This window comes from Lycorma delicatula, chromosome 5 (genome assembly GCF_047948215.1).
Source record: "Lycorma delicatula isolate Av1 chromosome 5, ASM4794821v1, whole genome shotgun sequence".
Lineage (NCBI taxonomy): Eukaryota > Metazoa > Arthropoda > Insecta > Hemiptera > Fulgoridae > Lycorma > Lycorma delicatula.
In genome coordinates, this window is record NC_134459.1 from 180388193 (window position 1) to 180414649 (window position 26457).

Genomic DNA, 26457 nt, shown 5'->3' on the forward strand with positions numbered 1-26457 from the left:
ATCGATATTAAAAAAAAATTTACTAGAAACAACGAACGGCACGGATGAAGTCCTACGCAAGAACTACTGCAAGAACAAAACGAAAGTAATGAAATGCAGTAGAAGTAACGAAGATGGACCGCCGAATGTGAAAATAGGAAGAGAAAACATTACGGAGATAGAAGAATTTTGTTATTTGGGAAGTAGAATTACTAAAGATGGACGAAGCAGGATCGATATAAAATGCCGAATAGCACAGGCAGAACGAGCTTTCAGTCAGAAATATAATTTGCTTACGTTAAAAATTACCTTAAACGACGAGAAAGCAATTTTGAAAATATACGTTTGGGCCGTAGCTTTATACGGAAGTAAAACAAAGACGATCGGAATACCTGAGAAGAAAAGGTTAGAAGCTTTTGAAATGCGGTGCTATAGGAGAATGTTAAAAATCAGACGGGTGGATCAAGTGACAAATGAAGAGGTATTGCGGCAAATAGATGATGAAAGAAGCATTTGGAAAAATATAGTTAAAAGAAGAGACAGACTTATAGGCCACATACTAAGGCATCCTGGAATAGTCGCTTTAATATTGGAAGGACAGGTAGAAGGAAAAAATTATGACACCGAAAGGAAAGGACTGGCACTAGATAGAAAATCTTGGAGAGCTGCCTCAAACCGGTCAAATGACTGAATACAAAAAAAACGTAGTTTAAATAAACGTCTCGTTTAGGTAAACGAATAAAAGCTTGTACGGTAATTTTAGTGCTGTGCATTAATAGGTTTAGGAAAATTTCGCTACTTTAATGTATAGGCGCAGTAACTGCAGTACACATGTTCAAATCTGTTGTTAGAATTTTATTGTTAACGGGTTATGAGAATCTTGGAAATTTTCGCTTTACCGGTTCAATAAAAATAACCTGTCGTTCTTTATCGTTCTTAAGAATAGTTTGTGTTTGTATATAAGTACAATTTAGATACGGAATTCAAAATAATAACTACCTTAAACAAACAGAGATATCCAAAATACTAAATTTAATGTCATTACTTTTAAGAAACATTCGAAAAATTACTGCTGCTACATATTCTGTTAATACGAAGTACGTCACCGTTTGGGTATATAGAAAGAGGTATACGTTAAATAGAGGTAAATTTATACGTAGTTTTATTAACGTATGTGTATTCGCCGGTTTTAATAATTATCGGCGTGATCTTTCTCCTCCCTGCCATAACGACAACTGTCGTCTTATCCGGGGACAACTCTAAGCCTCTCGTTCCAAGCCGCCGACGAACAAGACCAACCGCTTCATCGGCTGCAGTCATTACCAAAACTTCCGTCTTAACCGTAACTAGAAGCACCAAATCATTAGCAAAAGCGGTCGGGGTGTCCCCTCACCCCCCAGGAACTTTCACACTGAGCACTCCGTCATAGACTACGATCCACAACAGGGGGCCCAGAACAGACCTCTGAGAGACCCCGCATGCGGCACGGAACCTAAACGCTCTCTCATCCGTTCTGTATACCGAGAACCTGTTCCGCAGGTAACTCCGGACCAAGCGCCGCAGATAACCCTTAATGCCTTGTCTCTGAGCTCCCTGAACACCGAATCCCATCGCGGGGAGTTAAACGCATTTTTGATATCTAGAATCGCTAGAACCGCAATTAAGCGGGTCCTCCGCGTTCCCTCCGCTAGCCGGACAGCCCTTCTGGCAGCATCTACTGTCGATCTCTTCGCTCGGAATCCAAATTGCCGGTCGCTAAAACCTTCGTTGATGTTAATATCATTCATCGAGCGCTACATCGACATTCTTTCCAAGAGTTTAGTGAAATTGTTAGCGAGACGGTTCGGTCTGAAGCCGGCTTCCGCAAAAGAACGAGTCTGAACTCTTTCCCTCTTAGAGTATGCGGTTCGTAATATTAAGAACCGGAACCGGCACTATCTCCACCGGGATTCTGTCCGGGCTCGCACTCTTGTGCGTTTTCATCTTTTTCCCTGCCTTAACCAAATCCCGCAGGTTAAAAGGAATTATTTCATCCACCACCGCTTCATCCCTTTCCGGTTCAAGAACTGCTAGAAAGAGAGCCGCCATACAGTCCCCGACTTTGTTCTCTAGAAGCGTCGGGAGTCGCCGCCCGAATCTGCCGCTGACGATTTGAAATCCCTTACCCCAAGGGTTTCGATAGACGTCGTTAATAACCTCCTTCCGTTTGTCTCTCTTCGTCTGTTTGATTTTATATCGGAACAAGTTTCCGGCCTCGATAAAATCCCGGTAACATCTCTCTCCGGCTTCAGGATCATTCCGACCCCCGGCACGCTGATATTTCCGTCGAGCAGACAGAGTCCGTGTTCGGAGATCCTCAAATTCGGCTATACACCGGTAAGCCTGTTTATTCGTTCGACGATCGACCAGGACTCGACGGTCGGCACGCTCTTCTTCGATCGCTGCAATAAACTCGCCCTGCGATAATCGTCCAGAGAGATCTGCGCCTAATCGCCTCTGCAAAACGTACACGACCTGCGTTCGAGGTGACAAGTCTAGATCCGACTTGATGGTGATCGCCTAACCGAGTCTCGAAACGGACTATACGACGGTCCGAAAGACTGTCGTCCTCAAGTACGGCCTTCCCGTGTACTATGTCGATACGCTCAGATGTTATGAACACAAGATCTAAGACGGAACGCGATGAACCTCGTTCGAACGTAGCTGCATCAAGCGAGACCCAGGGCTCCAGCCTATTTCGCCAAATACGTCCCTCGAACGTTACGATCAACGCCTCCGAATTCGGGGAATTTTACATTAAAATCTCCCGTCACGAGGAGAGTTCTTCCAGGTTGTCGATTGATCTCCTCCGTTAGAGACTAAACAAGCGACAAACCCCTCCGCTGTATCAGAATGATAACACAAAAAATGATTTGTCACCCGGATCTGCCCGTACAAATTCGTTTCCATAACCGCTCGCATACCAGAATTGCAGGAAGCGTAACGGCTAACCGAGACGGTTCATCCGCTCGCGTTATATTCGGTTCCGTCAAGAGGAGCACATCCACGATTCCGCATCCGTCTGCCTGTTCCTGTTCGTTGCAGGAATCTCGCTTCGAGATCCTGTAACCCTCCTTGTCACAAATTTCACAGACCGCCGGCGGCACGCACTGGGCTCGGGAGGGGGGGGGGGAGGAAAAAGGGTTGTTTCAAAACGCGGTTAAAATTTCGGGGGGGTCAAATTTCGCGGCACCCTACCAAAAGAAGCAGATCGACCCGAAACGGATAGAACTAGATGGATAAGCCGGAAAAAGGAAAAATAGAGAAGTTATAGGTGAAAAAAGGAATCCCCTTATAATACTGTCTAGCGCTTAGAAATTCACAGTCGCTCGTCTTATTAGTCTGCAGAAAAAACGAATAGTCCTTTTTACAACCGGTAAACAACAGAACGACCGTCTATTCGCGTAAAGCGAGAGAAGGTTCAGTTGTATCTCTATAAAAATCTAAATAAAAAGTCTCTCCGCTGTTCAAAACTCACAAAATTTCAGTAACGACCACCGATCTCTTATTTAGGGTATTATTCGTCTTACAAAAGATGAATATTATAAACGTTTAAGAGCGGTAGCGTTTCTCGTACGTTAATACCTTGATACCTTCTTAGAAGGGTTCCGTTAAAATTCTAAACGGCTGTTTGGTATTATTTTATGTCGGTTCCGATGTTGTGGAAATCATTCGATATCGAATTTTCTACGTAACCGTTAACGAAGTAAGTTTCCCGCATACCGATTCCAGTTTATTAGACGTTTTTATTTCGGGTTTGTAATAAATTTATTTTTATTTTGACCGACTTCTTCTGATCCTCTGTTTTTATAACGAGCCAAACGCTCGTGAATTCTGTTTCGCTCGTAGTTTTAATTTGCAGTCGTCTACAAATCGACTTACGCTCTTCTGATGGATTTAGTTTTCCAAAGGTAGGTGGCGATTTAATAATCGTAAAAATCGTGCGGTTATTAATATTTATCTTTTTTTAATGCGATTTTCTGTATTAATCAAAAGCGACCGTGTTACGTCCATGTCGTGTTTGTATACCGTGAGTATATAATATTATCGGTTATAAGTCGTATTTAGATACCGCGTTACGAATATTGTTTCTCCGCCTCCACGGTTTTTCATCCTAAGATGAAATAAGAATTTCGTTTGTGAAATTCGTCACGAGATGAATTTTAGAAATCCGTGCAAGGGAGACGATTTGGATTTCTGTAGGTCATTCCTTCTGGCTTTTGAGAACCTCTTTCTCCACATAACCCGTATTACTTTTTTTGTTCGTCGGTTATTTGTAGATCCTTGATTTAGAGGGTTTGTCTGCAAATAATTTCATCGTTATTTTTTTACGTTAGAATAGAGTTTCGTTGAAAGTTTTAGCGCACGATACCGTCGTAGTCGTCGGTTATATGAGGTACATTAACGTAGCGTAGTGTGCGATCGTAACGAATAGAAGTACCGATTCAGGAAATCCGATCGTTCGACAAATGCGATTCGTAAAACCTTTTAATTTAAGAAAAAATTAGTTTACGGCGTTTGACGTATTTTTCTTATCGTTTAGAAAAGTAAAATAATTTTTTCTTTAATCGTAACTCTTGAACCCCTTCTATTAAAATCCTGAAACCTAGCCGATAATTCTAAAAGCAAGCCGGAATATTTTCAGGCCGGCAAAACGATTATTTATTTTCAAATACGCCCTTGCTGAAAATCAGGATAAAAGTAGCGAACTATTTATTTTGTTAACTACATTTAAAGGTCCAAAATAAATTTTATAAAATAAATTCCATAGAGTAGATTCAAAGAAGAACAAATCGTCTATAAACTACACGGTTTGAAAACCGGCGTATAATCTTTTATCGCGCGGCATACGGTTAGCCGTAACTGCTAGTTTATGCGGTATAATTATATTAATTTATAAACTAATAACTAATAGCTGTCAAATATGTTTATAAATTATCGAGGTCGATTCTCATTTTACGTTTATCGTTAATCGTTACATATGTACGATAAAAGTGATATATATCGCATTGCAAAACAAGTTTTTTTTTTTAAATATAGTTAACGCTTTTTCAAAATTATTGTACGTAAATTGGTCGTACAAATGTCGTAAAATTACAAATATATTTTTTTTTATAAATATTAATTCCGGCCTTAAAATTACTTTAATACAAAAACTAGAAAATATAAAGAAAGATGTCGAACAAATTTAAAACGAAGCCTAGAAATTAAATACGGTTCTTATTTTTAAATTAAATTACTTTTATTCGCAACAGATCGCGTATAAAGTTAACCGTGACTGCATTAGAGAAACGAAATCGGTATAATTTTATATAGCCTATTCGGTTTATTATTAAGCTTTACTGCGGTATTATATTATAATACAAATTATCATTTAACTTGCTGTTGTATATCTGATCGCTTGCCAAATTATTTAGTGTTAACTGCCAATAGCCGTCGTACTTTGAATATAATTAAAATAATTTTTCCTTGTTAATAGCGAGGTTAAAAAGTATTTGTCATTTAACGTCTGTAAGTTATCACGTGCGGTGGAATTTTTTACGATCATCTAAATAATAGTATTTTGTTTTTCGTTCGGGTTTTGCGCTTTACTTTGAAGAGTATATTTATTATTGAAATTAATAATTTTTTAACGGACGATTTGATCGGTTTGAGCGATGAGTTTGCTTTGTTTACGCGTATAAAATAATTTAAATAAAAATAATTACTTTGCGAATAAATGTAAGTAATAGTTTTTAGCGTAATAGAAGATTACCGTACGCGTTTGTTTGCGAGTAGAAATAAACAAAAACGGACCGTAATACTTTTCCAGTATTTTTAACGTTAATGTTTGCAAATTAAGGTGACGAATTATAACGTCGATCGGCATTTCTTAATTTTACGGAGAATTTAACGAGTCGAAATTTAAATAAGAATTGAAAACTTCTCGCGTTTCGTATTATTTTTTCATTTCCTAGTTTTATTTTTATTTAAAGTAGGGAAAGACCTTTAAAAAAACTACTTATTGAAAAAATTAACCGTACGTAAGAAACGCGTAGGTGAGAAATGCGTTTCGATAAAAATAAAACAAACAGCGCAGGTAAACAAGAAATTGATTTCAAGCATCGGGTAAGGTGTTTTGGATGGAATGCAGGAGTACGTTTTTTTTTAAATTTCGCATGAACATTCGTGCGACTAAAAATGAAGTCGGCCTGTAGCTATTATCATATATACTGTGCACGATAGGGCTGTATAATATGTATGTGTTAGGCTCTGTATATGATTACGATATTCGTAAACGACACTAAGCAGAGATGTCGGCAAAAAGATTAAAAATACTTTCAAATAGTGTACGTAAACTCGCCGATCTCCACGGCGGAGCGGTAGCGTCTCTCTTTCATCGGAAGATTGAAAAATTCCATTTCCGTATCTCATGCGCAAGCTTCAAGCTTATGCGGCGATATCGTCGAGCAAAAAAACAAAATGTAATATTTTATTTAAAAAAACCGCTTAAGGTTTTGGAAAACTTACAACGGCAGAGAAAATTTCATTTACGAAATAAAAAATAATCCTTGAAATTATTTTCGGTAGAAGCGTCTATTTTATTTTAATTTATATATTAGATGTAAACATTATGCCGGCAAACAGGACTTCTCCGAAGAGTTTTTTTGATTTCTTGACGCGATCGTTTATAGCCTTCCGGTTTACATAATATTTTACAAACGTAAGTAAAAACGTTTAAAAATAGTACGGTATAGTACTTGTAAGGTTAAACTAAACATACAGCCTATCTACAAAGATTTTGGCTGAGAAGTCGGAAAATCCACCGAACAAGAAATCCTGAATCTTTGGAAATAAATTGAATGTAAAAAAATCATAAAATATTTTTTAATTTAAGACTGTAATACGGATTCCATAATGAAGTTCTATATATATATGTTCCAAGACACTATAAACCGAAAGCATTGCCCCCCGACCCCATAAGGAAGAGCATGTTCTCGAAATAAATTGTAACATCCTATTGGATCTGCCGACTAAATAATTAACATCCTCATTAAAAAACAAGTTTGGGCCAAAAAAGTTTGCAGAAATTTGGAAGGCCCTATATTAAAAGGAACAAAGTTTCTTTTGTACGAATATATTTTTACGAACTTACATTTAGAGAGACGCACTCAGAAACGCTTTATAAATGTTTACCGTATCTTTACGTTGTCGGCTTAAAACGGTGGATAGATCGTTATTAAAAATTAAACGCAGCAGACCCGGATTATAACTACAGAACGTAAAAAGATTTTACGGCAGAATAATTAAAATCAAAATTATTACGACTACCTTTTGAATCGGAGTATCAAACGTTTTTTGAAGTCTGTATTATATCCATCGAGAATGTTTTACGATGTAAAACCTGAACGCACGTAAAGAAAAAACAAAACATTTAGCGTTCTGTTCTTTTCTTTAAGGAAGAAAGGAAATCAAGAACTCCTTCTTACAATAAAAGTCAGTTAAACATTAATTATAACCCAAAAATATATATATATTTTTTATGAATCTTTGTAATTTTTAAATCTTCTAAAAGATACAGCCTTTAAAAAACCATTAACAGCGACGGGTTTTTTCACACGTTATAAATTCACACTGCTTTACCTGTATGCAGTAGGTTGGCATTAGGAAAGCCATCTGGACATAAAATTACTGCCTAACCCCAAAAAATTGAAAAAAAATGGGCCTGTAAGAAAAGCAACATGTTGAATTGCGCCGATGAAATGTTATCGAAGAAAAGCGAAGAGTCACTCCGGTTATTTAATTCGGCAAGAAAATTATAAATACTTATTTTATATTCTACATTTAACGCACGATACTTTATAACAGAGAGTTCTCCCTGTAGAAATGATGTTAAAATGTGTACGTAATATATTTTAACGGTTGTAAGTAATCGGTTAAAAATAATAAGCGGTAAAGTAATAATTGGACTGCAGAAATAAATATAGGTACTGGAAAGATGGAAATTAAAATAAACGATTTACAAATGTAATTCACAACTATTGTGATCTTGTCGTTTGTTATAATTAATTTTTATATAATGTAATATTAACACCTTTTATTTTTTAGAATCGTCAATCGGTTTATTTGTGATACTATCTGCACGTTTAATTTGGCAGAGATTTACTTTCAATATCTAATGTAAATTGTAATTCAATCGATGTGTTCTATATACCAGATTCTATATGGAAAAAATTACGTTTTTAATGCGTAAAAAATATGAAATGTTGAAAAACTTTACATCAGATTGTCTGTTAACGGTTTGTTATGTAGTGTAAGAAAGTGTTATGCTCTGTTTTTTTTTTTTTTAGCGAGCGTCACTATATAATTTTTGTATTATAACAATAATAACGTGACTTTTGGTACAGAACATTGCATTATATTATGTTTTATTCTTTATTATGTATGTATGCAGTAACCGCATACGTATTCATATTTAGTAACATATATATGAATATTTTTATGATGGTTTTTTACTGACTTTTTTTCAGGGTGGAAATAATGCCGGCCATACTGTTGTTGTTGAAGATAGAGAATACGATTTTCATTTGTTACCTAGTGGAATAATCAATCCTTTGTGTAAATCTGTTATAGGTTAGTATGTTATGAGTTAACGATAATCTGTTTTTAGGTTTAGTATTTTCAAAGCGATATATTTTATTTGTCGTTTTTTATTAATAGCGTTTCTTATTTCATCGCAAACTATTTATGCGATTTCAACGTTTCACAGTACGGGTTTTCCAGGCCGATCTTGAACGATCATCAGGAATTATCGCTAAATATGTTAAGATAAAGATAACGAACGAGGTATAAAAATAACTCCCTAGTGCTATTTGCTCGTTTATTATTAAAAGCCATTGTTTTGGAATCGGACGGTGGGTAATTAAGTTTCTAAAAATGAGCCGTTTCAGATTAAAAAGCTGAAAACCATTTATAATATTGTACAGTCATTTGTCATAGTAATTTGTAGTATTGACGTTATCGTAATAAGAAAAGTTTTAGTTTCTTAAAGCTGCTTTATGAGGAGTTAAGTCAGATTTTGTGATACGCTTGACTTCAAGGGTCTGTGTCATATAGAATTCAGAATGCTTAATACATTGTTATCCGTTTCATTTTGTATCTGTAATCGAATACGCTTAACTGAAGTGCATTACGGTCAAAAATTGAAGTTTCTTAAAATCGCTTAGAAAATTTGTTTGTAAAATTTATCGTCTCATTACCTTCAGCATTTTCCTAAATATATTCGGTCAGAATAATATTTTGCTTCTCAAAAATACCGATATCACAACCGACGGCTTTTCTAAATATCCATATTACCCTGACTTAACTGTCAAAATAGTGATCTGTACAAATTTACTGTAACTTTCAATAAAAGTTAAAAAGTAACTGTAAAAACATAACTTTTTAACTGTAAAAGTTAAAAAGTAATTGTAAAGTTAAAAGTTACTGTAACTTTTATATAAAAGTTAAAAATATTTTGCCACGTTTAATTTAGAAATATCAATCGTAACAATTGTCACTAGGAAAATCGCTTTCTTATCCGGTAGACAAATTATAATTTTATTAAATGTAACTGTGAGATAAGTACTTCAGAACCTTGTCGATACGGTTAATGCATTTACTCAGATGCACAGCGCCGTGTTAAACCACGAATGATACCGCATTAGACTTGAATGAAAATTATAACACGTTTCGACAAAAAGTTTAAAATGCTGTATTCTGTTCAAAAAATTTAAGCGATGGTGTGTAATTTACCTTTTCTGATAATTAAGATGTTTGTAAAAAAAAGTTAGGAAATGTTTGGTGTAGTAGATTATTATTATATACTCTACAGAAAAATATTAACATTAGAACAAAAATGTTGACTTTTAAAATTATAAACGACCGACACAGTAATAGATTAATATCTTTAGATTACTATAAAAGCCCACTATTTTTAAAAAAGTGTATCGGCACAGTAAAAAATTCTTATTATAAAAAAATACTGCCGTTATCACAATTATTGAAACAAAGTAGAATTGTTTTATTGTATTTAATCTGTATTTTTTGAGTCGCTAACATTTAAAAAATCACTATAACCTTTAAAGGAATCTATAAATAATTAAAAAATTTTCATCGCTGATTTACATTGTTAATCGTATGGAAAATTTCTTTTCAACAGACTTGTTTTTAGTTCCACGCTCGAACATTTTATTATTTCATTCTCGTTGAAATAAAAAAGCAATAAAGTAGTAATAATGTGATTAAAAAAAATTTGCCATTACGACCAGTAAAGAGTTATAAAGCGGTTGGATTGTCAAGTAGGAATACATGAACGGTAAGAGATTGTCTTATCGCTCGGTAATACGATGCAGCAGGATGTAATAGGTATTGATTACAGATATTCTTAAAATTGTGCTGCAGTATTGCTACTGTTATTTTGATTTAGTTTTCACATGAACTCGTAAAGTGAAGTTCAGGAAGCGTCATTAAGGAATAACTAAAAACACAGAACAATATAATAAGTGTATATAACATATTGTAATTCCACGTTACTAAAGAGCAGATTGTTAAGAGATTATTGTTAAAGAGCAAATCGTGTAGTATCATGTACATTAACTTTGGATTACGGAAAAAAATTAATTCAAGATAAAATTGTTAAATACATTAGTAGTTAACGTTTAATCGGTTAACAAGTCTTAATCGGTTTTTAAATATATTTGTGAGCCAATGCTTATCGGTGAAGATATTTTAAAGAAATGTAATAGGGATTTTTTTCAAACGCTGATGTGCAGTGATTTATTCAAAAATGTATTCTTACTTTCGTATAAGAAGCAGGCTGCTTATGTAAGAGTGTGCTGACAGTCAATATAGAGTACTTAAAGTGATCGCTTACAAGGAACCGTAAGATAATTGTTCAAGTTGAAATGTTGATGATAAAATTCAAAAGGGTGTACATTACTCAAGAAGATTGTACGCGTACATTGTTGTAATTTAAGTATCTGTAAACATATTGAAATGCGGTGTAGCTGTAGGACATAATTGAATGAATAAAGGCATAAGAGCACAAGATAGATAGTTACTTTAATCTCAGATAACATACGTTTTAGAGAATAAATGTATTTTTAGATAACTTCATTGGAAAATTTTCTACATATGTTTCTGAGTTTAAAATTGTTAGATTTAACAGTTCTTTTCATCGCTAAATTGCTTACTTAGTTTCGATTGTTAATAGTTTCAATTGAAAAATTTAATATTGTTTTATACTTAAATTTAAACTTTCGATTTAGCGTACAGTATTATTAATTTATTTTGTCTAAATTTCTTTTTGCTGAATTTGTTTGCAAGTTCTTTAAATTGTTTATTTGTGTATATTTATAATTTTTGTTATCCTGGTATAAAAAGAAATTGTTTTTATTTTTATATTTGTAAATAAAACATATATCTAATGAGTTTAGTGAATTCAGACTTTAGGGTTAATATGTACTTTTGTGTTATCACCTTTATACACACAGTATGGGTGTGTGTAGATTGTAAATTATTATAACAGTCTGTAATCTTTACCCGTTTACAGTTTGTTGTTTCGGTGAATGATGAAACTGTTTTTGTGTTAAAAGAGAAAAATAATAAAATCCAAACTTTAATTACATTTATGTATCGATAATAATTAAGATTATGAGCCTCTTACAGTTATCTGTTAATTTTTTAAATAAACAAATTTTATCGGTTTTATAAATCGCTTGTTACAGACTATTATTAATTTTATTAAATTATAGTCTTATTGTTTTTATTAATTTTTATTTTAAATCATTAAAGTTATTTTTGACATTGAATGTTGCAGCTTATTAAATTTGCGTATTAAATGGACAGGTTTTAATTCGATTGACCAAAATTAGGAAAAAATTTTTATATGAAATCAGCATAACTTACTGTTAGCGAGGGATTAACTAAAGCTTGGATAAAATGCTGAGATTTCATTATATGATGCAATGCTTTGGTAAAAAGTAATGATACTTATTCTTAAAAATAAGTAATTGCAATCGATTTGCTTTCAAATTGTATGGAAATTATTGGAAGAAAAGGCATTCATCTTAAAAGTTAGGAAATGCCTTTAATGTGTAGCAGAGTGATATATTCTATATATGCTGACTTTCACTTACAAAAATATGTTTTATTCACTGAGGTTTTTAATTTCATAACATTCAAATTGTTGAGATTTTGGTTTTTATTTAGTACGTGTAAAATTTTCAAGTTTTTATATATATTTTTTATGCATCTTTGTTTTTTACGAGATGATTTGCAAAAGTAAAATAATACTCTTGCTTTTACGTTCTTTGTAACTGTAGGTAAGTATGCAGTCTGCTGGATGTAGTATTTAGTGAGATCACTGCAATGTAATTTGTTTATTCAAGAGTGTTACAAACACATTGACACAGGGGGTTCTCAAAACTTAGTAACCCTTTGGGTCACTTGGATTTATTAGTAATTATTATTGTTAGTTTGGTATATGACTCGGTGTGTTTTTGTTGTTTTGAAAGTTGTGAAGGTACCTTTATGGCGGGTAATTTTAGATGATGATCATTAAGTGTACATTAGAATTATGTATCTTCTATTGCCAGGGTGTTTTTAATTTTGCTCTGCATGTACCATGTGTTTATAAATGTGAGTTTGTAGATATGTTAACCTGTACCTAATTTGAGTTTTCAGTGTAGTTGTTATCCATGTAATATAATGTAACGTGTAAAAAATGTTTTACTTTTGTACAGGGTGGTTACATATGATGTGGATGTGTGTGTGTATGTCGTAACAGTTTTACTACGGTTTTAAATGCACGTTTGTTATCTATTTTCATTGTATTGAGGTCAAGGAAGTAAGTGATTTTATGTGTTCATATTCTGCAATGAAATAATTAGAATGTGATTAGTTAATAAATGAGAGAAATATTTGACTGTTTTATTTCTTAGATGATTAATGTAAACTCCCCTTTAAAATAATTTTTCTGGGTATGTTTGCAGCTGTTACTGATTGTAATATCTTTGTTTGACGCTCAAAATCCTTTAGTGATTTTACTACTGCAAAAAACAAAACTAAAAGTTTTATAATGTTCATAACAATAACGAGTTTACATATAGAAATGAAATGTGTATACCTTATTGTACAGCTTCTAACATAATAATTACATTTTCTGATAGTAATAACGTAGATATTGTAACATTATATTCAAATATTATCAGAAGTAATATAGGTGGCTGAATATAATTAACAAAATAAAAATCACAGTATGAACCGAACAAATTTAATGATTTAGATATTATTTACTGTTGTAATAATATTGATGTAAGTTCAGATAACTGCGGTCATTTCTAGCACCACCTTTTGTGTTTCCTGTACATCCTTTATGAAGTACCTATACATTTATTTATATGAATAAAAAATTTATAATTTCCTCTATTTTCTCTTATTTCATAACAAAACAACAAATAATTTTAAATTGCTATACACCACACAAGTTAAAAGAAAGGGAAAAATTGTCATATCAACACATAATTTCTCATATAATTTAAATGAAAAATAAAATTTATGGCTGTAGATTGATTTCCTGACACTAGGTAACGGTCACAGAAAAAAAGTCGATAGCACGAGCTGATATCCAGTGCTTGATGAAAATAACTGACCAAAATATTAATATTGGAAAGAGGAATGACAATGTACAAGTAAAGTGCATGTTTAAGGTGAGAGCCTGGTCTTGTTGAATCGTCCCACATTAGTAAAAATACCCAGGAAATTGAAGGTTGTTAAAGTACGAGTAAAATGTCAACAGTCATAGTCAAATTTTGTAACCAAAGTTAAAAAACATAAGGTATATTTACAATATGTAAGCCGTTGACATTCTTTACTTTGCTAATGATCACAGCAATCAGCAAAATTAAAAAAAATTAAAGCAAAGAAAATAACATTTTTACAACCAATAGCTGAAAAAATTATACTTTTTTGGGTGTGCAAGTTATGGGTTCTGATAGCTTCACATAATGAAGAAGTTAAGTCTGGGTTCAGATGAAAAAATTACAAATATACAGAATAAAGTAACTGCTTATAATTATAATAGTAAAGAATTTAAACATTTAATTCTTTAATTATTTAAAATGTTCTACTATTTTGTGGGATGAAAGCCTAAGATTCAGTATTAAATCCTAAGAAGCAATTAGGGTCGTGTTTAATAAAAATAATAACTATTGCTAAAAACAAAAAAAAAATATTCACTTGAAAATGTGTACAGTACCATCATTACCCGCACAAGAATTTTTTTTTCATCGCCCTGCACAACTTGAGAGTTAAATCAAGAGATAGTATTTTGTCTGCAAAGACATGAATTCTATTTAGTGACCGATGTGTGTAATCGGTAGAGCTTTACTTAATTTGCAATCTAGCATCACTGCATTTCACTGCTAACCGTGCAGCAAAAACAGCACCATATTGTATAGCTAGTGAAAACATTTTGTCAGAAATAAGAATGAGTATCAGATTTTATTTTGAACTGTGAAAAAGTAGATCTAAGGAAGCGCAGTTAATGAAGCGAGTGAATGTGAGGGGTAGTTGATGTTTTCATGTGCAGATATTCATCTGGTTTGTACAGAGATAGAGGAAGATGACAACAAGAAGTCTTGTCATTCAAATTCTGTTTCTAACAAGGTACTATTACCAAAGCAGAAAAATGTAGATTAAAAACTCATTATGAGCTATGAGAATGATTGTAGATGGTTATGGTGTTAATAGGGAGTTTGCCATTTTTTAATGAAAGATTTACCAAGAAGCGCATCAGTTGGTTTGTGCTGTATTCTTTTATAAATTACGAAAGATATAAATATATTAACATGAAACTTCCTTCGGACTCTTTATAGAAATTAAAAATTCTTAATTTGATTGTGGCAGAGAAACTTTGTATTTTCATGCAGTGTTACAACTTAATGTCAAGCTTATTTTCTTACCCTCAGTGAACCTAATGATCTCCACTCGATGCTTGAAATTTTTCCCTTTGTGATTTATTTTCTATTTTGAAAATTAATTCTACCGCATTAAAGTTCTCCATTCCTATATCTCAAATTTCTCTAGTCTTTATTTGTGCCGTCTTTTTAGTGTCCATATTTCATTCCTAACAGATATAATTTCAATTACAATACTTAATAAGTATAAATGTAATAATTGTTTTTTTTATATTAAATTGTACCTTAGCGATTACTATTCTGATTTTTTATGTATCCTTTTCAATTTTGTATCTGTTAAGATTTTCTTTTAGTGAGGAATATGTGATGGGGCGAGTAGGATGTGAATTGAGACATTTGCCTGGAATTGAACGCAACACCATATGATATAGAAGCCAGTATACTAACCAACACATCTACAGACTGTTCGCTTTGACTTTCTGTTTACATGCTTCCTAAGTACATTATTTGTTTAATTCTTTCTGCATTTGTGTTCTTGTCAAGTTAGGTCTTATCGAGGAAAGATTGTTTTCATTTTTTTTATATTTCATGAAATAATTAATTCTAATTTTGAAACCATCTGTCGAAACCATCTCCAGGAAATTTCTTCCAAGTCCCATAATAATTGTGTGAGATCCTGAAGAATGTTTTGAAAATTACTTACACGATACTTTAATTATACAGTAACCTTTATGATAATAAATAATATTATTTGCTTACAGGTAATGGAGTTGTTATTCATTTACCAGGGTTGTTCGATGAATTGGAGAAGAATGAAAAGAAAGGTTTAACAGGTTGGCAGAATCGCTTGTTAATCTCTGATAGAGCACATCTTGTATTTGATTTTCATCAGGTATTTTCCTGCTCTTTTTATTTTAATTTGATGTATATATTGTATTTATTTAATATATATTTTTATTGCATTTATGCACGTATGTACATGGACACGTACATATGTAAAATAGCTTAGTAATTAATAAATTTACTAAATGTAATTGAATTTACATTAAATCAAAGATCTAATTAAATTATAATTATAATTACTAGGGAAACAGTATTATCGACACCTGAAAGTAAAAAGTTTATTCTTTAAGTTATGAAATATAAAAAAAAAATATAACGTAAATAATTTTTTACAAATAGATATTTCTTTTGTTTATCCAATCATTTTTTTGTTTCACACTGAATTTAATACCTGCTCTATTCACCTTTTCATATGTTCTACCTAGATCTATCTCTCTTGGCTTCTTATCTTTGCTTCTTCCCAGCATTCTTCTTTAATTTATTAACCAGAAAAATGGAAAAATATAAATCTACTTTTTTCAGTCTTCGATATCACACTTATTATGCTAACCTCTTTTCATATCTTCTCACTACTGTTAACAATTGGGCTCATGTTTCTCATACTTCTGTCAAATGTCATTTACGTTATTTGGATCTTATAATCTTCTTGTTATCCTTTGCTATTAGCATTTGGATAAAATTTTGTGCCATCTGGCATTGTGATATATAACTACTAAATAACAGTTTTGTAGTATTGTAAAGAAAATTTTGTAATAGTTTGTGGATTTTGCAGTTCACGTATCAGTAAGAAAATCTTTTTATTTTTAAAAAACTCTTGAAGGAAGTTTTGCATTTACATAGTGTATGCTCTAAGAACATTCCATGAGATGATAAAATGATCAAGTGCTCTGTTTTTCTCTATGATCATACTTCATGTTACATTAATTATGATTTTGTTCTGCCAGAATTGATTTCATGATTGTTCTTTCCAAGGGAAATTGAACCTGTAACAATCTTTTTGATAAAATTTATTTGAAAGATTTCATCATTATAATAATGATAGAATACTGAAATCCAATCCATACCAAATACCATGTGTTGTTAGTGTGATCATATAAGGACATTAGTGTTGCTGTAAACAGTGATATGAAAAAATATCAAGCTCCTGTTTTTAAAAGTTTTAGTATTTTTTAGAGTGTTTTATACTTTCTTTTGGTATATTTATGATTTTAACAGAGTGTTCATTTTAAGAATGTACAGTGAGAAGATTGGTTTGCTTGGCATTTCTCCTGCCACTACCCCATTTGGCCATCCTAAAGCATAAGACCGAATGTATCACAAACGGCTACTGAGCCTCAAACAGTTTAGGGACCAGCTCTGTCAACTACTAAAAATATATATGACATTCATAAATTAAAATTTACTTTGTCTAAACAGCAATTCGCTGCCACACCTAGGTCGCTGAATGCCAGCAAATACCTGTCCACCAAATTAAAGCACTGGGAGGCCTAATTGGCTGGTGGTCAGCCATATATCTCAAGGTTAGCTTCCCACAGCAGTGTGTTAGGAGTCTTTCCCTGAAGTAAACTACTGATGTCAATTGAACATAGCAACCGCATCAAGGAACTCCCATATGGTCCGACAATGTGGCTCTTGCCACATTGACTCGCCACTTGTGAGTGGCCAATTTTCCCATTGCCCTCTAAGTTCCAGGGTGTCCCAGTCTCTGTCCCCCCCCAAGAGCAGGGCAGTCAAACATCAAATGTTCATTTGACTGGACCTTCCCGCAGACATACAGCGTTTATCAGGCGAAACCGAAACAGATATTGGTTCAAATTAACGTGGTTGGTGACCACCTGGGTACTCATTGTCCTTAAAAACAAACTCGAGGCATACCATCCCCCCAGATCCCATATAAACTTGTACATCTTTCTTTAGTCGTGGTGTCCCATTCCAGCTGCCATGCTTCCATTGCAAGACTGCAGGCGGAAGATGGGCAACTGAACAAAATTTAGATTCGGTGCATTGTGATCACCGTCCCGTTCCGATACTGGCTCCGCCCAAAATCGCATCCCAAATACCTTGGCCTCCCAACCTCTTCACAATCTCCACATTGCTGCTCAGACTTTCACCACTAAATCGATTGGGAGAGCCTTTCCCAATATAATGGTATCCTTTAAAACAGTCTCCTATGGGAGATTGTTTTAAAGACACTAGTGCATACAATTAAGGCTCTGCACTGGGCACTCCTTAAATTTTGAACAAGTGCCCTATTCATACACAACCTATGCGCCCGAACGAGCGCCACATAAGAAATCATGCTTTCGAAGACACCTCGGTACACCATGTACATTTGATGGCCAGACAACCCATAGTCCTTCCGAGCAATCCTCCTAAGTTTGTGCAACACTGAGACGGTGTCCGCCGCTACTTGCCTAATGTGGTTGCTAAACAGCAACTTCTCATCAAACAAAACACCTAGGTACTTATAAACTCGAACTCGGCTAATTACACAGCCTTTATACTTAATGTGGGGGTTTTGACTGTATGATAATTTTTCTGCACCCTTGAGAAGCATAAACTTTATCTTGGGCACAGAAATCTTTAAATTTTGAATGTCCATCCAGCCCTCTGCGGTTGACAAAGCTGCCTGTGCTCGGTCTTCTAGCTGCGGTTGTGAGTTACTATGAACTAACTGTAGATAGTCATCGGCAAAAGCCTGGACTGTTCCCTTCTGGGAATGTCAGCCCCAAAAATCCGTCAAATGCAGGTTCCACAGCAAGGGACCAAGAACAGAGCCCTTGGGCTTCCCCTGGTGACAGACTTTTCAACTTTTGCACACGACTTTTGCAACTAGGTGCACATCCTTAAACAGAGCCGTGCGATCAGAGAAGTAGTCGCATACTACGACCTGTAGGGCTACGGTAACATTGCAGCGCCCCAACTCATAAAGGCCAGAACTTCTTCATAAGGAAGGAAATGCTGCCTCTATGTCTATAAAAATTGCCAAAACATATTTACAGTCGGCGCTTTCCACCTCAGCAAGAGTATTTAAGATGTAATCCTTGGTGCCAACCCCTTTTGTGAGGCCATACTGGCCTTGATTTAGAGAATAGTTCACCTCAATGCTTTCCCAGAGCCGTTCCACAACCAGCCTTTCAAGCAACTTGCCAATTACCAGCAAGAGGCTGATAACTGCCGACTTCACTAGGATCCTTTCTTGGTTTTAAGAACACCCTCACCAAAGCCACTTTCCAACAAGTCGGGAAGTAGCCCCAGCTAAGGCACCTCGTGAACAGCCTGTCAAGCAGCTCTCTTATGATAGGCAGCAGATGATAGAATATATCTGGGTCAAGTTGGTCAATCCCCGGTGCCTTTTACAGTGCCATTCGAGAAATCACTCGGTCTATACCTACAGGATCCACAGCCCGTATGCCAGGGAAGGGCGTAGCCCCCGCTCTAACGCCAACCTCTGTTTCACCCTCCAGAGCATCTTGAAATAGAGTATTCAGGAATGCCCGGTAAGTCACCACAGATGTTAAAGTGTGGTCACAACCACCAAACCCGCATCGAACACTGGGCAGCACGTGCAATGACTTTGGCCAGTAACATAATTTTGCCAGCTGCTATGGGCTGTGCTGCAACTCGCGCATGGAGTCTTGCCTTAACTTGAGTCTGGCTTCCTTGATGGCATGAACATACTCATTATGTGCAGTGAGAAAGTTAATTTTTACACGGGAGTGAAACAGTAAACATGAGGTTGTTTATTCCTATCCACATAATTGTTTTCCCATTATAACTTGACTTGCATCTAATTTATTTTTTTTTACAATTATTTTTAATTATTTTATCTTTACAATTATTTTTAATTATTTTATCTTTTTAAGCGTGTATTGAATTTACAAGTTGAAATTAGATAAATAATTACTTGGCATTGTCTCAGCATAAAAAATAATAAATTAAAATGAAATGTAATCACTCCAGAGTATGGCTTGCAAAACACGCTGTAACTGTACATTATCCCAGACATATACATTATCTTTAGTTAAATTAGGAAATAAAAGACTTCAAAATAAAGACAAGACTGGATGAACTAACTTTAGAAAAAATTGATGATTAAGAAAAGAAAGGGTTTAAATTAGCTAAATTAAAAAAAAAAATTAGTAGCTTTAGATTTGTTAGAAGGAAATATCTAAATTTCAAAATAAAGGCTTTTTTCAAAGGAATTAAATGATGTGATTATAGCATCTTTTTAGATCAGTGCTAAATTTTGTTTCTAAACAGCCAAAAAACTATTTTAAATACAATTCCAGCTAGTGACAATAAGCCAGAGGTAAAAAAATAAATAACATCAAAAATACGGCTAATGGACCATATATAGGTATTTTTTAATAAGTAGAAAGTTAAAAATAGAAAACATTTCACTAAACATGGTAACATTCAGTTAAATGAATCTGAACAAAAAAATATATTCTGCTGTAAATTATCTTGTTATAATTATCGGAAAAAAGTAATTCTGTTAAATCAATTTAACAGTAATGATGTATTGAAGATGTAATGAAGTAATGATGTATTCAAATATATCATTACTTCAGTTAAGATAGAGAAAAACTTTGTAAAAAAAGTAGTTATGAAAAACAACATTAGCGAGTGTAGTAGAGAACGAAAGGATTCCAGGAATGGAGTAATTACTAAAATGAAGAAAATGAATATAAATTTGTTTAATACAAAGTTCACACAAGCCAGAAGCAAAAAATCTTTTATGAAGCAACTCTAAAAAAATACAGAATCAGATTGAGATATACAATATATTTCTAATAAGGGAGATTTAATTAATGTGCTTTTTAAAAATGGCCTTATAAAATGTTGATTTTAATTACAATAAATATATATGTTATAACATATAATGCCTGTGATGCATCATAGTATGAATGATGCCACTTAGTGAAATATACTTTCATTCTCAGGTATATTTTAATGAAAGAATATAGAATTAGTAAAACTTGGTATACATCTGTTTGAAGAAAAGATTACAGATGAAAAGAAGAACCAGATGTGAAGAACTCAGAAGACATGGAAAGGAAGAAAATCCTATTTTTCACTATGACATTCTTGTCAGAACTCACAGGTTCTGTAGTTAAAAAAAAAAAAAAAAAAGCATAAATACAAGAAAAAATAAGACCGAAGGCAGATGACGAGATTCTTTCTTCTTGTCCAGAATTTTGACAAGATTCTTTTGGATACTTCTATCCAAGTCCTCCTCTTCTTCTTAACTTATTCAGCCATATTGACAGACAGATATCTGCCATCGGTGAACAAATCATATTTATCCTCAGACAGAGATTGAATACAAATCAGAATTCAGGACACTGTATAGTGTTTGCCTAATGGACCTCTGTCGGTACTAGTACTGAAACAGAATTGAAAGAATTGGACTAAAAGGGAATTGCACCAGGATTGTTTGATATAAACAATCACCCGATCCCATCCAAACATTCCTGACATAATCTCAATTTCTAAAGATTGATGATCTATGTAATTCTTCTTCTTGCCGTTCAATTAGCTGCTGGTTTTAAATTAAACTGTAAAGTAATTAAAAAGATTCGCAGCAGGGGCCATAAGTCCAGGTTCTGCAGTACATAGGGGTGGTAATCTATCCCCTAACGTACTTGTGTTCACTGTTCCACAGAATGCATTTAAAAATACAAAGATTATATTAAGTGAAAAATACACCGGACAAGGAAATGATTGCATATTTATAATTATTATAAATTAAAATTATTTAATTAATAATTATTGATGGTTACAACCCCTTGATGCAAGGTAGGTAGTACCTACAAAGTTACTATCTTTTGAAAGCAGCTACCTCCAAATAAAGAAAAAAAAATTATAATATGAGGTGTGGCATAACGATTGATTTTTTTTCAAGTTATCTTTAGATATCAATGTTAACACCTTCAAAGTAGTTCCCTTGGGCAGCTATGCAGGTGTTGTTTCTATTCTTCATAACAATGCTGGAAGGCTTCAACTGGAATTTCCATCAGCTCCTCGATTATACTTCTTTGGATATTTTCAACAGTATCAAAATGATGACCTTTCAAGTAGGTTTTGATCCTGAGGAACAAAAAAAGTTACATAAACTAAGATCAGGCAAATAGGGGAACTAAGGAACCCCTGGAATCCCCTTCACTGTTGTCACAGTGGAGCATCCAAGTGTTCAGAATATTTGGTTTGACACAAAGCTTGCTTTTTCTGATCCTTTCAAGAACTTTTTTTATAAAAAACATTGTTGACAGTTTATCCTTGGGGCATAAGTTCAGTGTGAACAATTTCTCTACTGTTAAAAAAAAACAACACAAATTAGCATAGACTTGATTTCTGATTTGCTCATTCAAGCTTTCTTTTGTCGAGGAGAAGTGTCAGTGTGCCGATCTTGACTGATATTCTGTTTCTGGATTGTACTTGAAAATCCATGATTCATCACCAGTGATCCCGCAAATGAAGAAACCTTTCATTTCTGTCATGAAGGTCAAGGCACACGTTCTTTCAATGGGCATTTTGTTCAGTGGAAAACTTTTTGGCTCCACTAGGCACACACCTTTCTCATAGCCAAATCTAAGTCAAAATCTGATGAAGGCTAAAACGATTCAAATTTAACATACTACTCATCAGTTTCAATGTTAATCGACGGTCTAACCTCACAAGAGTCCTCACTCTTTCCACATTTAACACACTTTTCAATGTTAAAGGACTCTCTGAGCAAGGTTTGTCTTTCACTGCTTCCTGGCCCTCCAGAAATGCTTCGTGTCATTAAAAAACGTGTGCTCTTGATAAGGAATTTTTCCCAAAGGCTTGTTACAACATGGCAAGGTCAAACTTGCAGATTCATGTAGTTTAACACAAAATTTTGTGGCACATTGTTGCTTGAGAGTCTGATCCCGAGCGAGTTTGGCTAGGTTTCTTTTGGTGGATTTGAGTCAATGCCGGAAGTATGGGACCGATGATACAGTGGACCACGTCCTCTATGTCTGTCTCCAGTATGAGGTCGAACGTTCACGAGCTGTTAGGGAACTTACATTCCTTTCTGGATCTCCATATTAACTGGATGATCCATGAGGAGTGGTCTATAGTGGCTGGTTTTCTTCACGCCCTTGTGGTGTGTAGGTCTGCAGAGGGAGTTTAATCGAGGTGCTCGGTCGTGGTAGGGTTCCAGCTTAGGCATTGGATTGGTTGGAGGTAGGTGCATTGGAATCGTGCCACGGTTATATTGGTATTGTTTGTGGTTTGATTTGGGGCTCCCGCTGGTGGGGGTGCCTATGCCGCTGGGACCAGCGGTGTGGCTTCCCCCGCCGGTGGTGATCGTGATCATGATTTGGTAATGCCACACAAAACACCATGATGGGACCGGGTGGGGATGCAGGGTTTGTCCCCGGCTCCTGTGCGGACCAGTATGAGGTTGTGTTTCCCTTGTTAGGCGACCTAAATCGGTCGACTTATTTGGGTGTATGTATGAATTTCTATGTCGCATAAGTCATCATTTTGACCGGTAGCACCGGTAATTGTGAGTGTAGCACCAATTTAACTTTAAACTCGTTCATTCTGTGAGGCATTCACAGTCACGAACAGTGCTGTCAAATCTTTACTAGGCATGGGGTTCGCGCTTCTGTGGTTTCAGTCAGTTAGTTAGAGGGAATTATGTTAGGTTGGATGTGAAGATATCCATTTGAAGCCTACGTGAAGCCAAAATTTGATATGTATTTTACTGATGCAAATGTCTGTCGAGGCATTTAATCCATGGCATCCCGATCGGGGCCTGGCTGATAACTGTGAGATGTAATCGGTTAGAGGGTCTGAAGACGACCTCCGGTAAAGCCCCTCAGGACTTGGAACGGAGGGGGTGGTGTGGTGACCGGTAACGTCACAAGGTAGGTGTTTACCCTTGACAGGGTTGGAATGGCTTATTGTTGCTCAAAAATTTCACCGTTCCATTTTTGTAACGCCTTACAAAAACACAATTTCATTTATCACACTCTCCAGGGTTCCATAGTTACCGCATGAGATTTCACTGAGCATCTTGTTGTGGCTGATGCACAACCTATGTGAAGGGGTAGTGTGCTTCATTGTCAGACTGCTCGCAGTGTTGCCAGTCTCATTACGTTTCTGCCGCATTTCATATTTAAGTTATTTATAATAATAATTGTTTTTTAAGTCTTGTATAAATTTATAAGCAGTTTCTTAGTCATTTGATCAGATGAGTTTTATTTATATATTTTTTAAATTAAAAAAAAAATTAAAAGTTAAATTTTTTGTCAAAAATAACAGGACTGAGATAATAATTACATGTTAATAACATAGTGCTAACGCATAGTTGCTTGAATAATTATGTGTTTTATAATAATTACATGATTTAGTAATCGGTATGTAAGCTCTCATCCAAAGAGTATAGGAAAATAAAACAGAGTGAGTTATTAAAAATAAAAATATGTACGTGTTTAAAAATTTTCTGAAGTTCAATATATGTTTAGTGTGCTCCATTCACACATTTGTCAGCGGGTATATGAAGTAAAATGGGAGATAGTGACAACAGGTCAAGGTTACTAGTAAAAGTGAGGAATGAAGTGGTTTCCTTCTTACTGAACTGAACATGAAAATTTTTATGTTTCTAGAAAGTAACTTTAGTGCTTCTTGAATCTCATATGCTTTATTAAAGGTGTTATTTGTTAGTTAATGAAGTGTGGCTAATGTGAGTTTCTTTTTATTAGGATTTTTGCTACTTTCAAATGCCCTTGTTTATTCATTATAGATGAATAAATATGAAGCGTGAAGATAATCTGTACATGCGAAAATTACGGTTAGCATAGTTGGCAAAAGCTAACCATGATCTATGTAAATTAAAGTTTCAAAGTAATAGTAATAATTAACAGTTGGTTACTTATTGAATAAAGTTAATAAATTATTGAGATAATTTTACATAACTGTGTTCTTGAACCGATCATAATGACTTTTATTTCCTGTTATTTATCTTGGTTAAGCTGCCAGTTTTTCTTTAATGGTTTTATTACTTATAATTTCTGTTTATCTTAAAATTTACATACGTCATATTAAAATTCTAAAATTGTTTTTATAATCATTATTTTCTTGACTGCTTCCTGGATGTATAATTTAAATTTATTAAATTAATGATATAAGATAGATTTCTCTGAACTATAAGATAATTTAATCAAATTTTGTTGCGTGTAAGAAAAACAAGATACACAGTTATGAGCCGATCTTTTTAGCCTGATATGTCTTCAGTGCATTTTGTTCGAGTAAGAGAATTGGCTTTAACAGAAGTAATGATGAACTATCCCTGCTATGATTCCATTTTTGAAACTGCTATTCATTAAGAGTTATTTTTTTTTAGAGTGTAATTTAGTAATAAATCCTAATACATTTGATTTGCACGGCTCAAGGTCACTGCACTAAAATAAAAAAAAACATATAGATGATTGAAGTAAAACCTACCAAGGATAGTTTTAAGGTATGGTTATTGTGATTGGCATTTTTTTTATTTTGCAGGACTATGAAACACAATATGTTTTTTCTACATTTCTCCTTTCAACTCTGTTCATTTACTACATTAAATTTGAATTTTCAGAAAATTATGGTTTATCAAAACCTTCAAAATATAAAAAGTTTTTTTATGACATACTTTTTTTAAGATGTTTGTTTGCTTATCAATTTTAATAAAACTTTCAAAAATGTTGTCAAAAAAATCTTTATTATAGTTACTCATAAACATTTTTCTTTGTTATTTTGAAGGTCATGTATGTAGTTTTATGATTATTGTAATAAAAGTTTGAAGTTATGATTTAACGCTTGAATTTTTCTCCGGTTGTTAACTTTAAGTTTTGATAATCTTAAATTAGCTGATAAAAGAGAGTATATCTTATTGGTAGGTGCGTTAACACGGTTACAGTTAATCTTTTTAGTGACTAAAAAATAGAATGAATGATATTGAAGCTGCAGTCAGTGCATTTCTTTTCCAGTTATTAATGTTGTGTTACATTTTCCTTTTATTGTCGGCACATTTTCTCCATCCTATTTGTTAGCCTATAATTATGGATTTCCTTAATGTTTATTCATTATTCAATGTTAATACAATGTGAATTATTGCTCAAAAATTTAAATACACAGTGTGATAATTAAGTTCCAAGGCTGAGGTCATTAAAACATACAGTAATTAAAAAATATTTATTATTTACTCTTATTTATTAGCAGCTTTATACCGTTTCTGCCTGACCGGGTCCAAATCCCGGTCAGGTATGGCGTTTTCACAAGCTACAAAATTGCCATTTTATCTCATCCTCTGAAGCACTACTATTGGAATCGCCTTCAGTTCATTTGTTAAAATCTTTCAGATCAGTGATATTTTCTTGAATATTATCCCCTTCATTTTGCTAAAAACAAGGAAACGACAATAAAAGATTGTGCTGTACATTATCATGTAGAAAAATCCCCGTTCCATTTTCCACAAACTTAGGGCTAATATGATGAACTAGAGCAAAAATTAAATTTGTCAAATCAGTTGCGTCATCACTTCTTTATAAAATTTACTGATTACATTAGAATTTATGGCATAAACGCAAAATGAATGAAATCTTCAGCACAAAAATTCAATCAGCATCGCTTCATACAT

The 26457-nt window shown here is 33.9% G+C and overlaps 1 protein-coding gene across 1 annotated transcript in view; it reads left to right on the forward strand.

Moving 5' to 3' along the window:
• Adss (adenylosuccinate synthetase) overlaps nucleotides 1-26457 on the forward strand; it is an 84197-nt gene that overhangs the window by 13091 nt on the left and 44649 nt on the right. The window contains exons 2-3 of the mRNA XM_075367678.1: nucleotides 8529-8631; nucleotides 15719-15849. Of these exons, the coding sequence (XP_075223793.1) occupies nucleotides 8529-8631; nucleotides 15719-15849 (234 nt within the window). The remainder of the gene's footprint in view (nucleotides 1-8528; nucleotides 8632-15718; nucleotides 15850-26457) is intronic.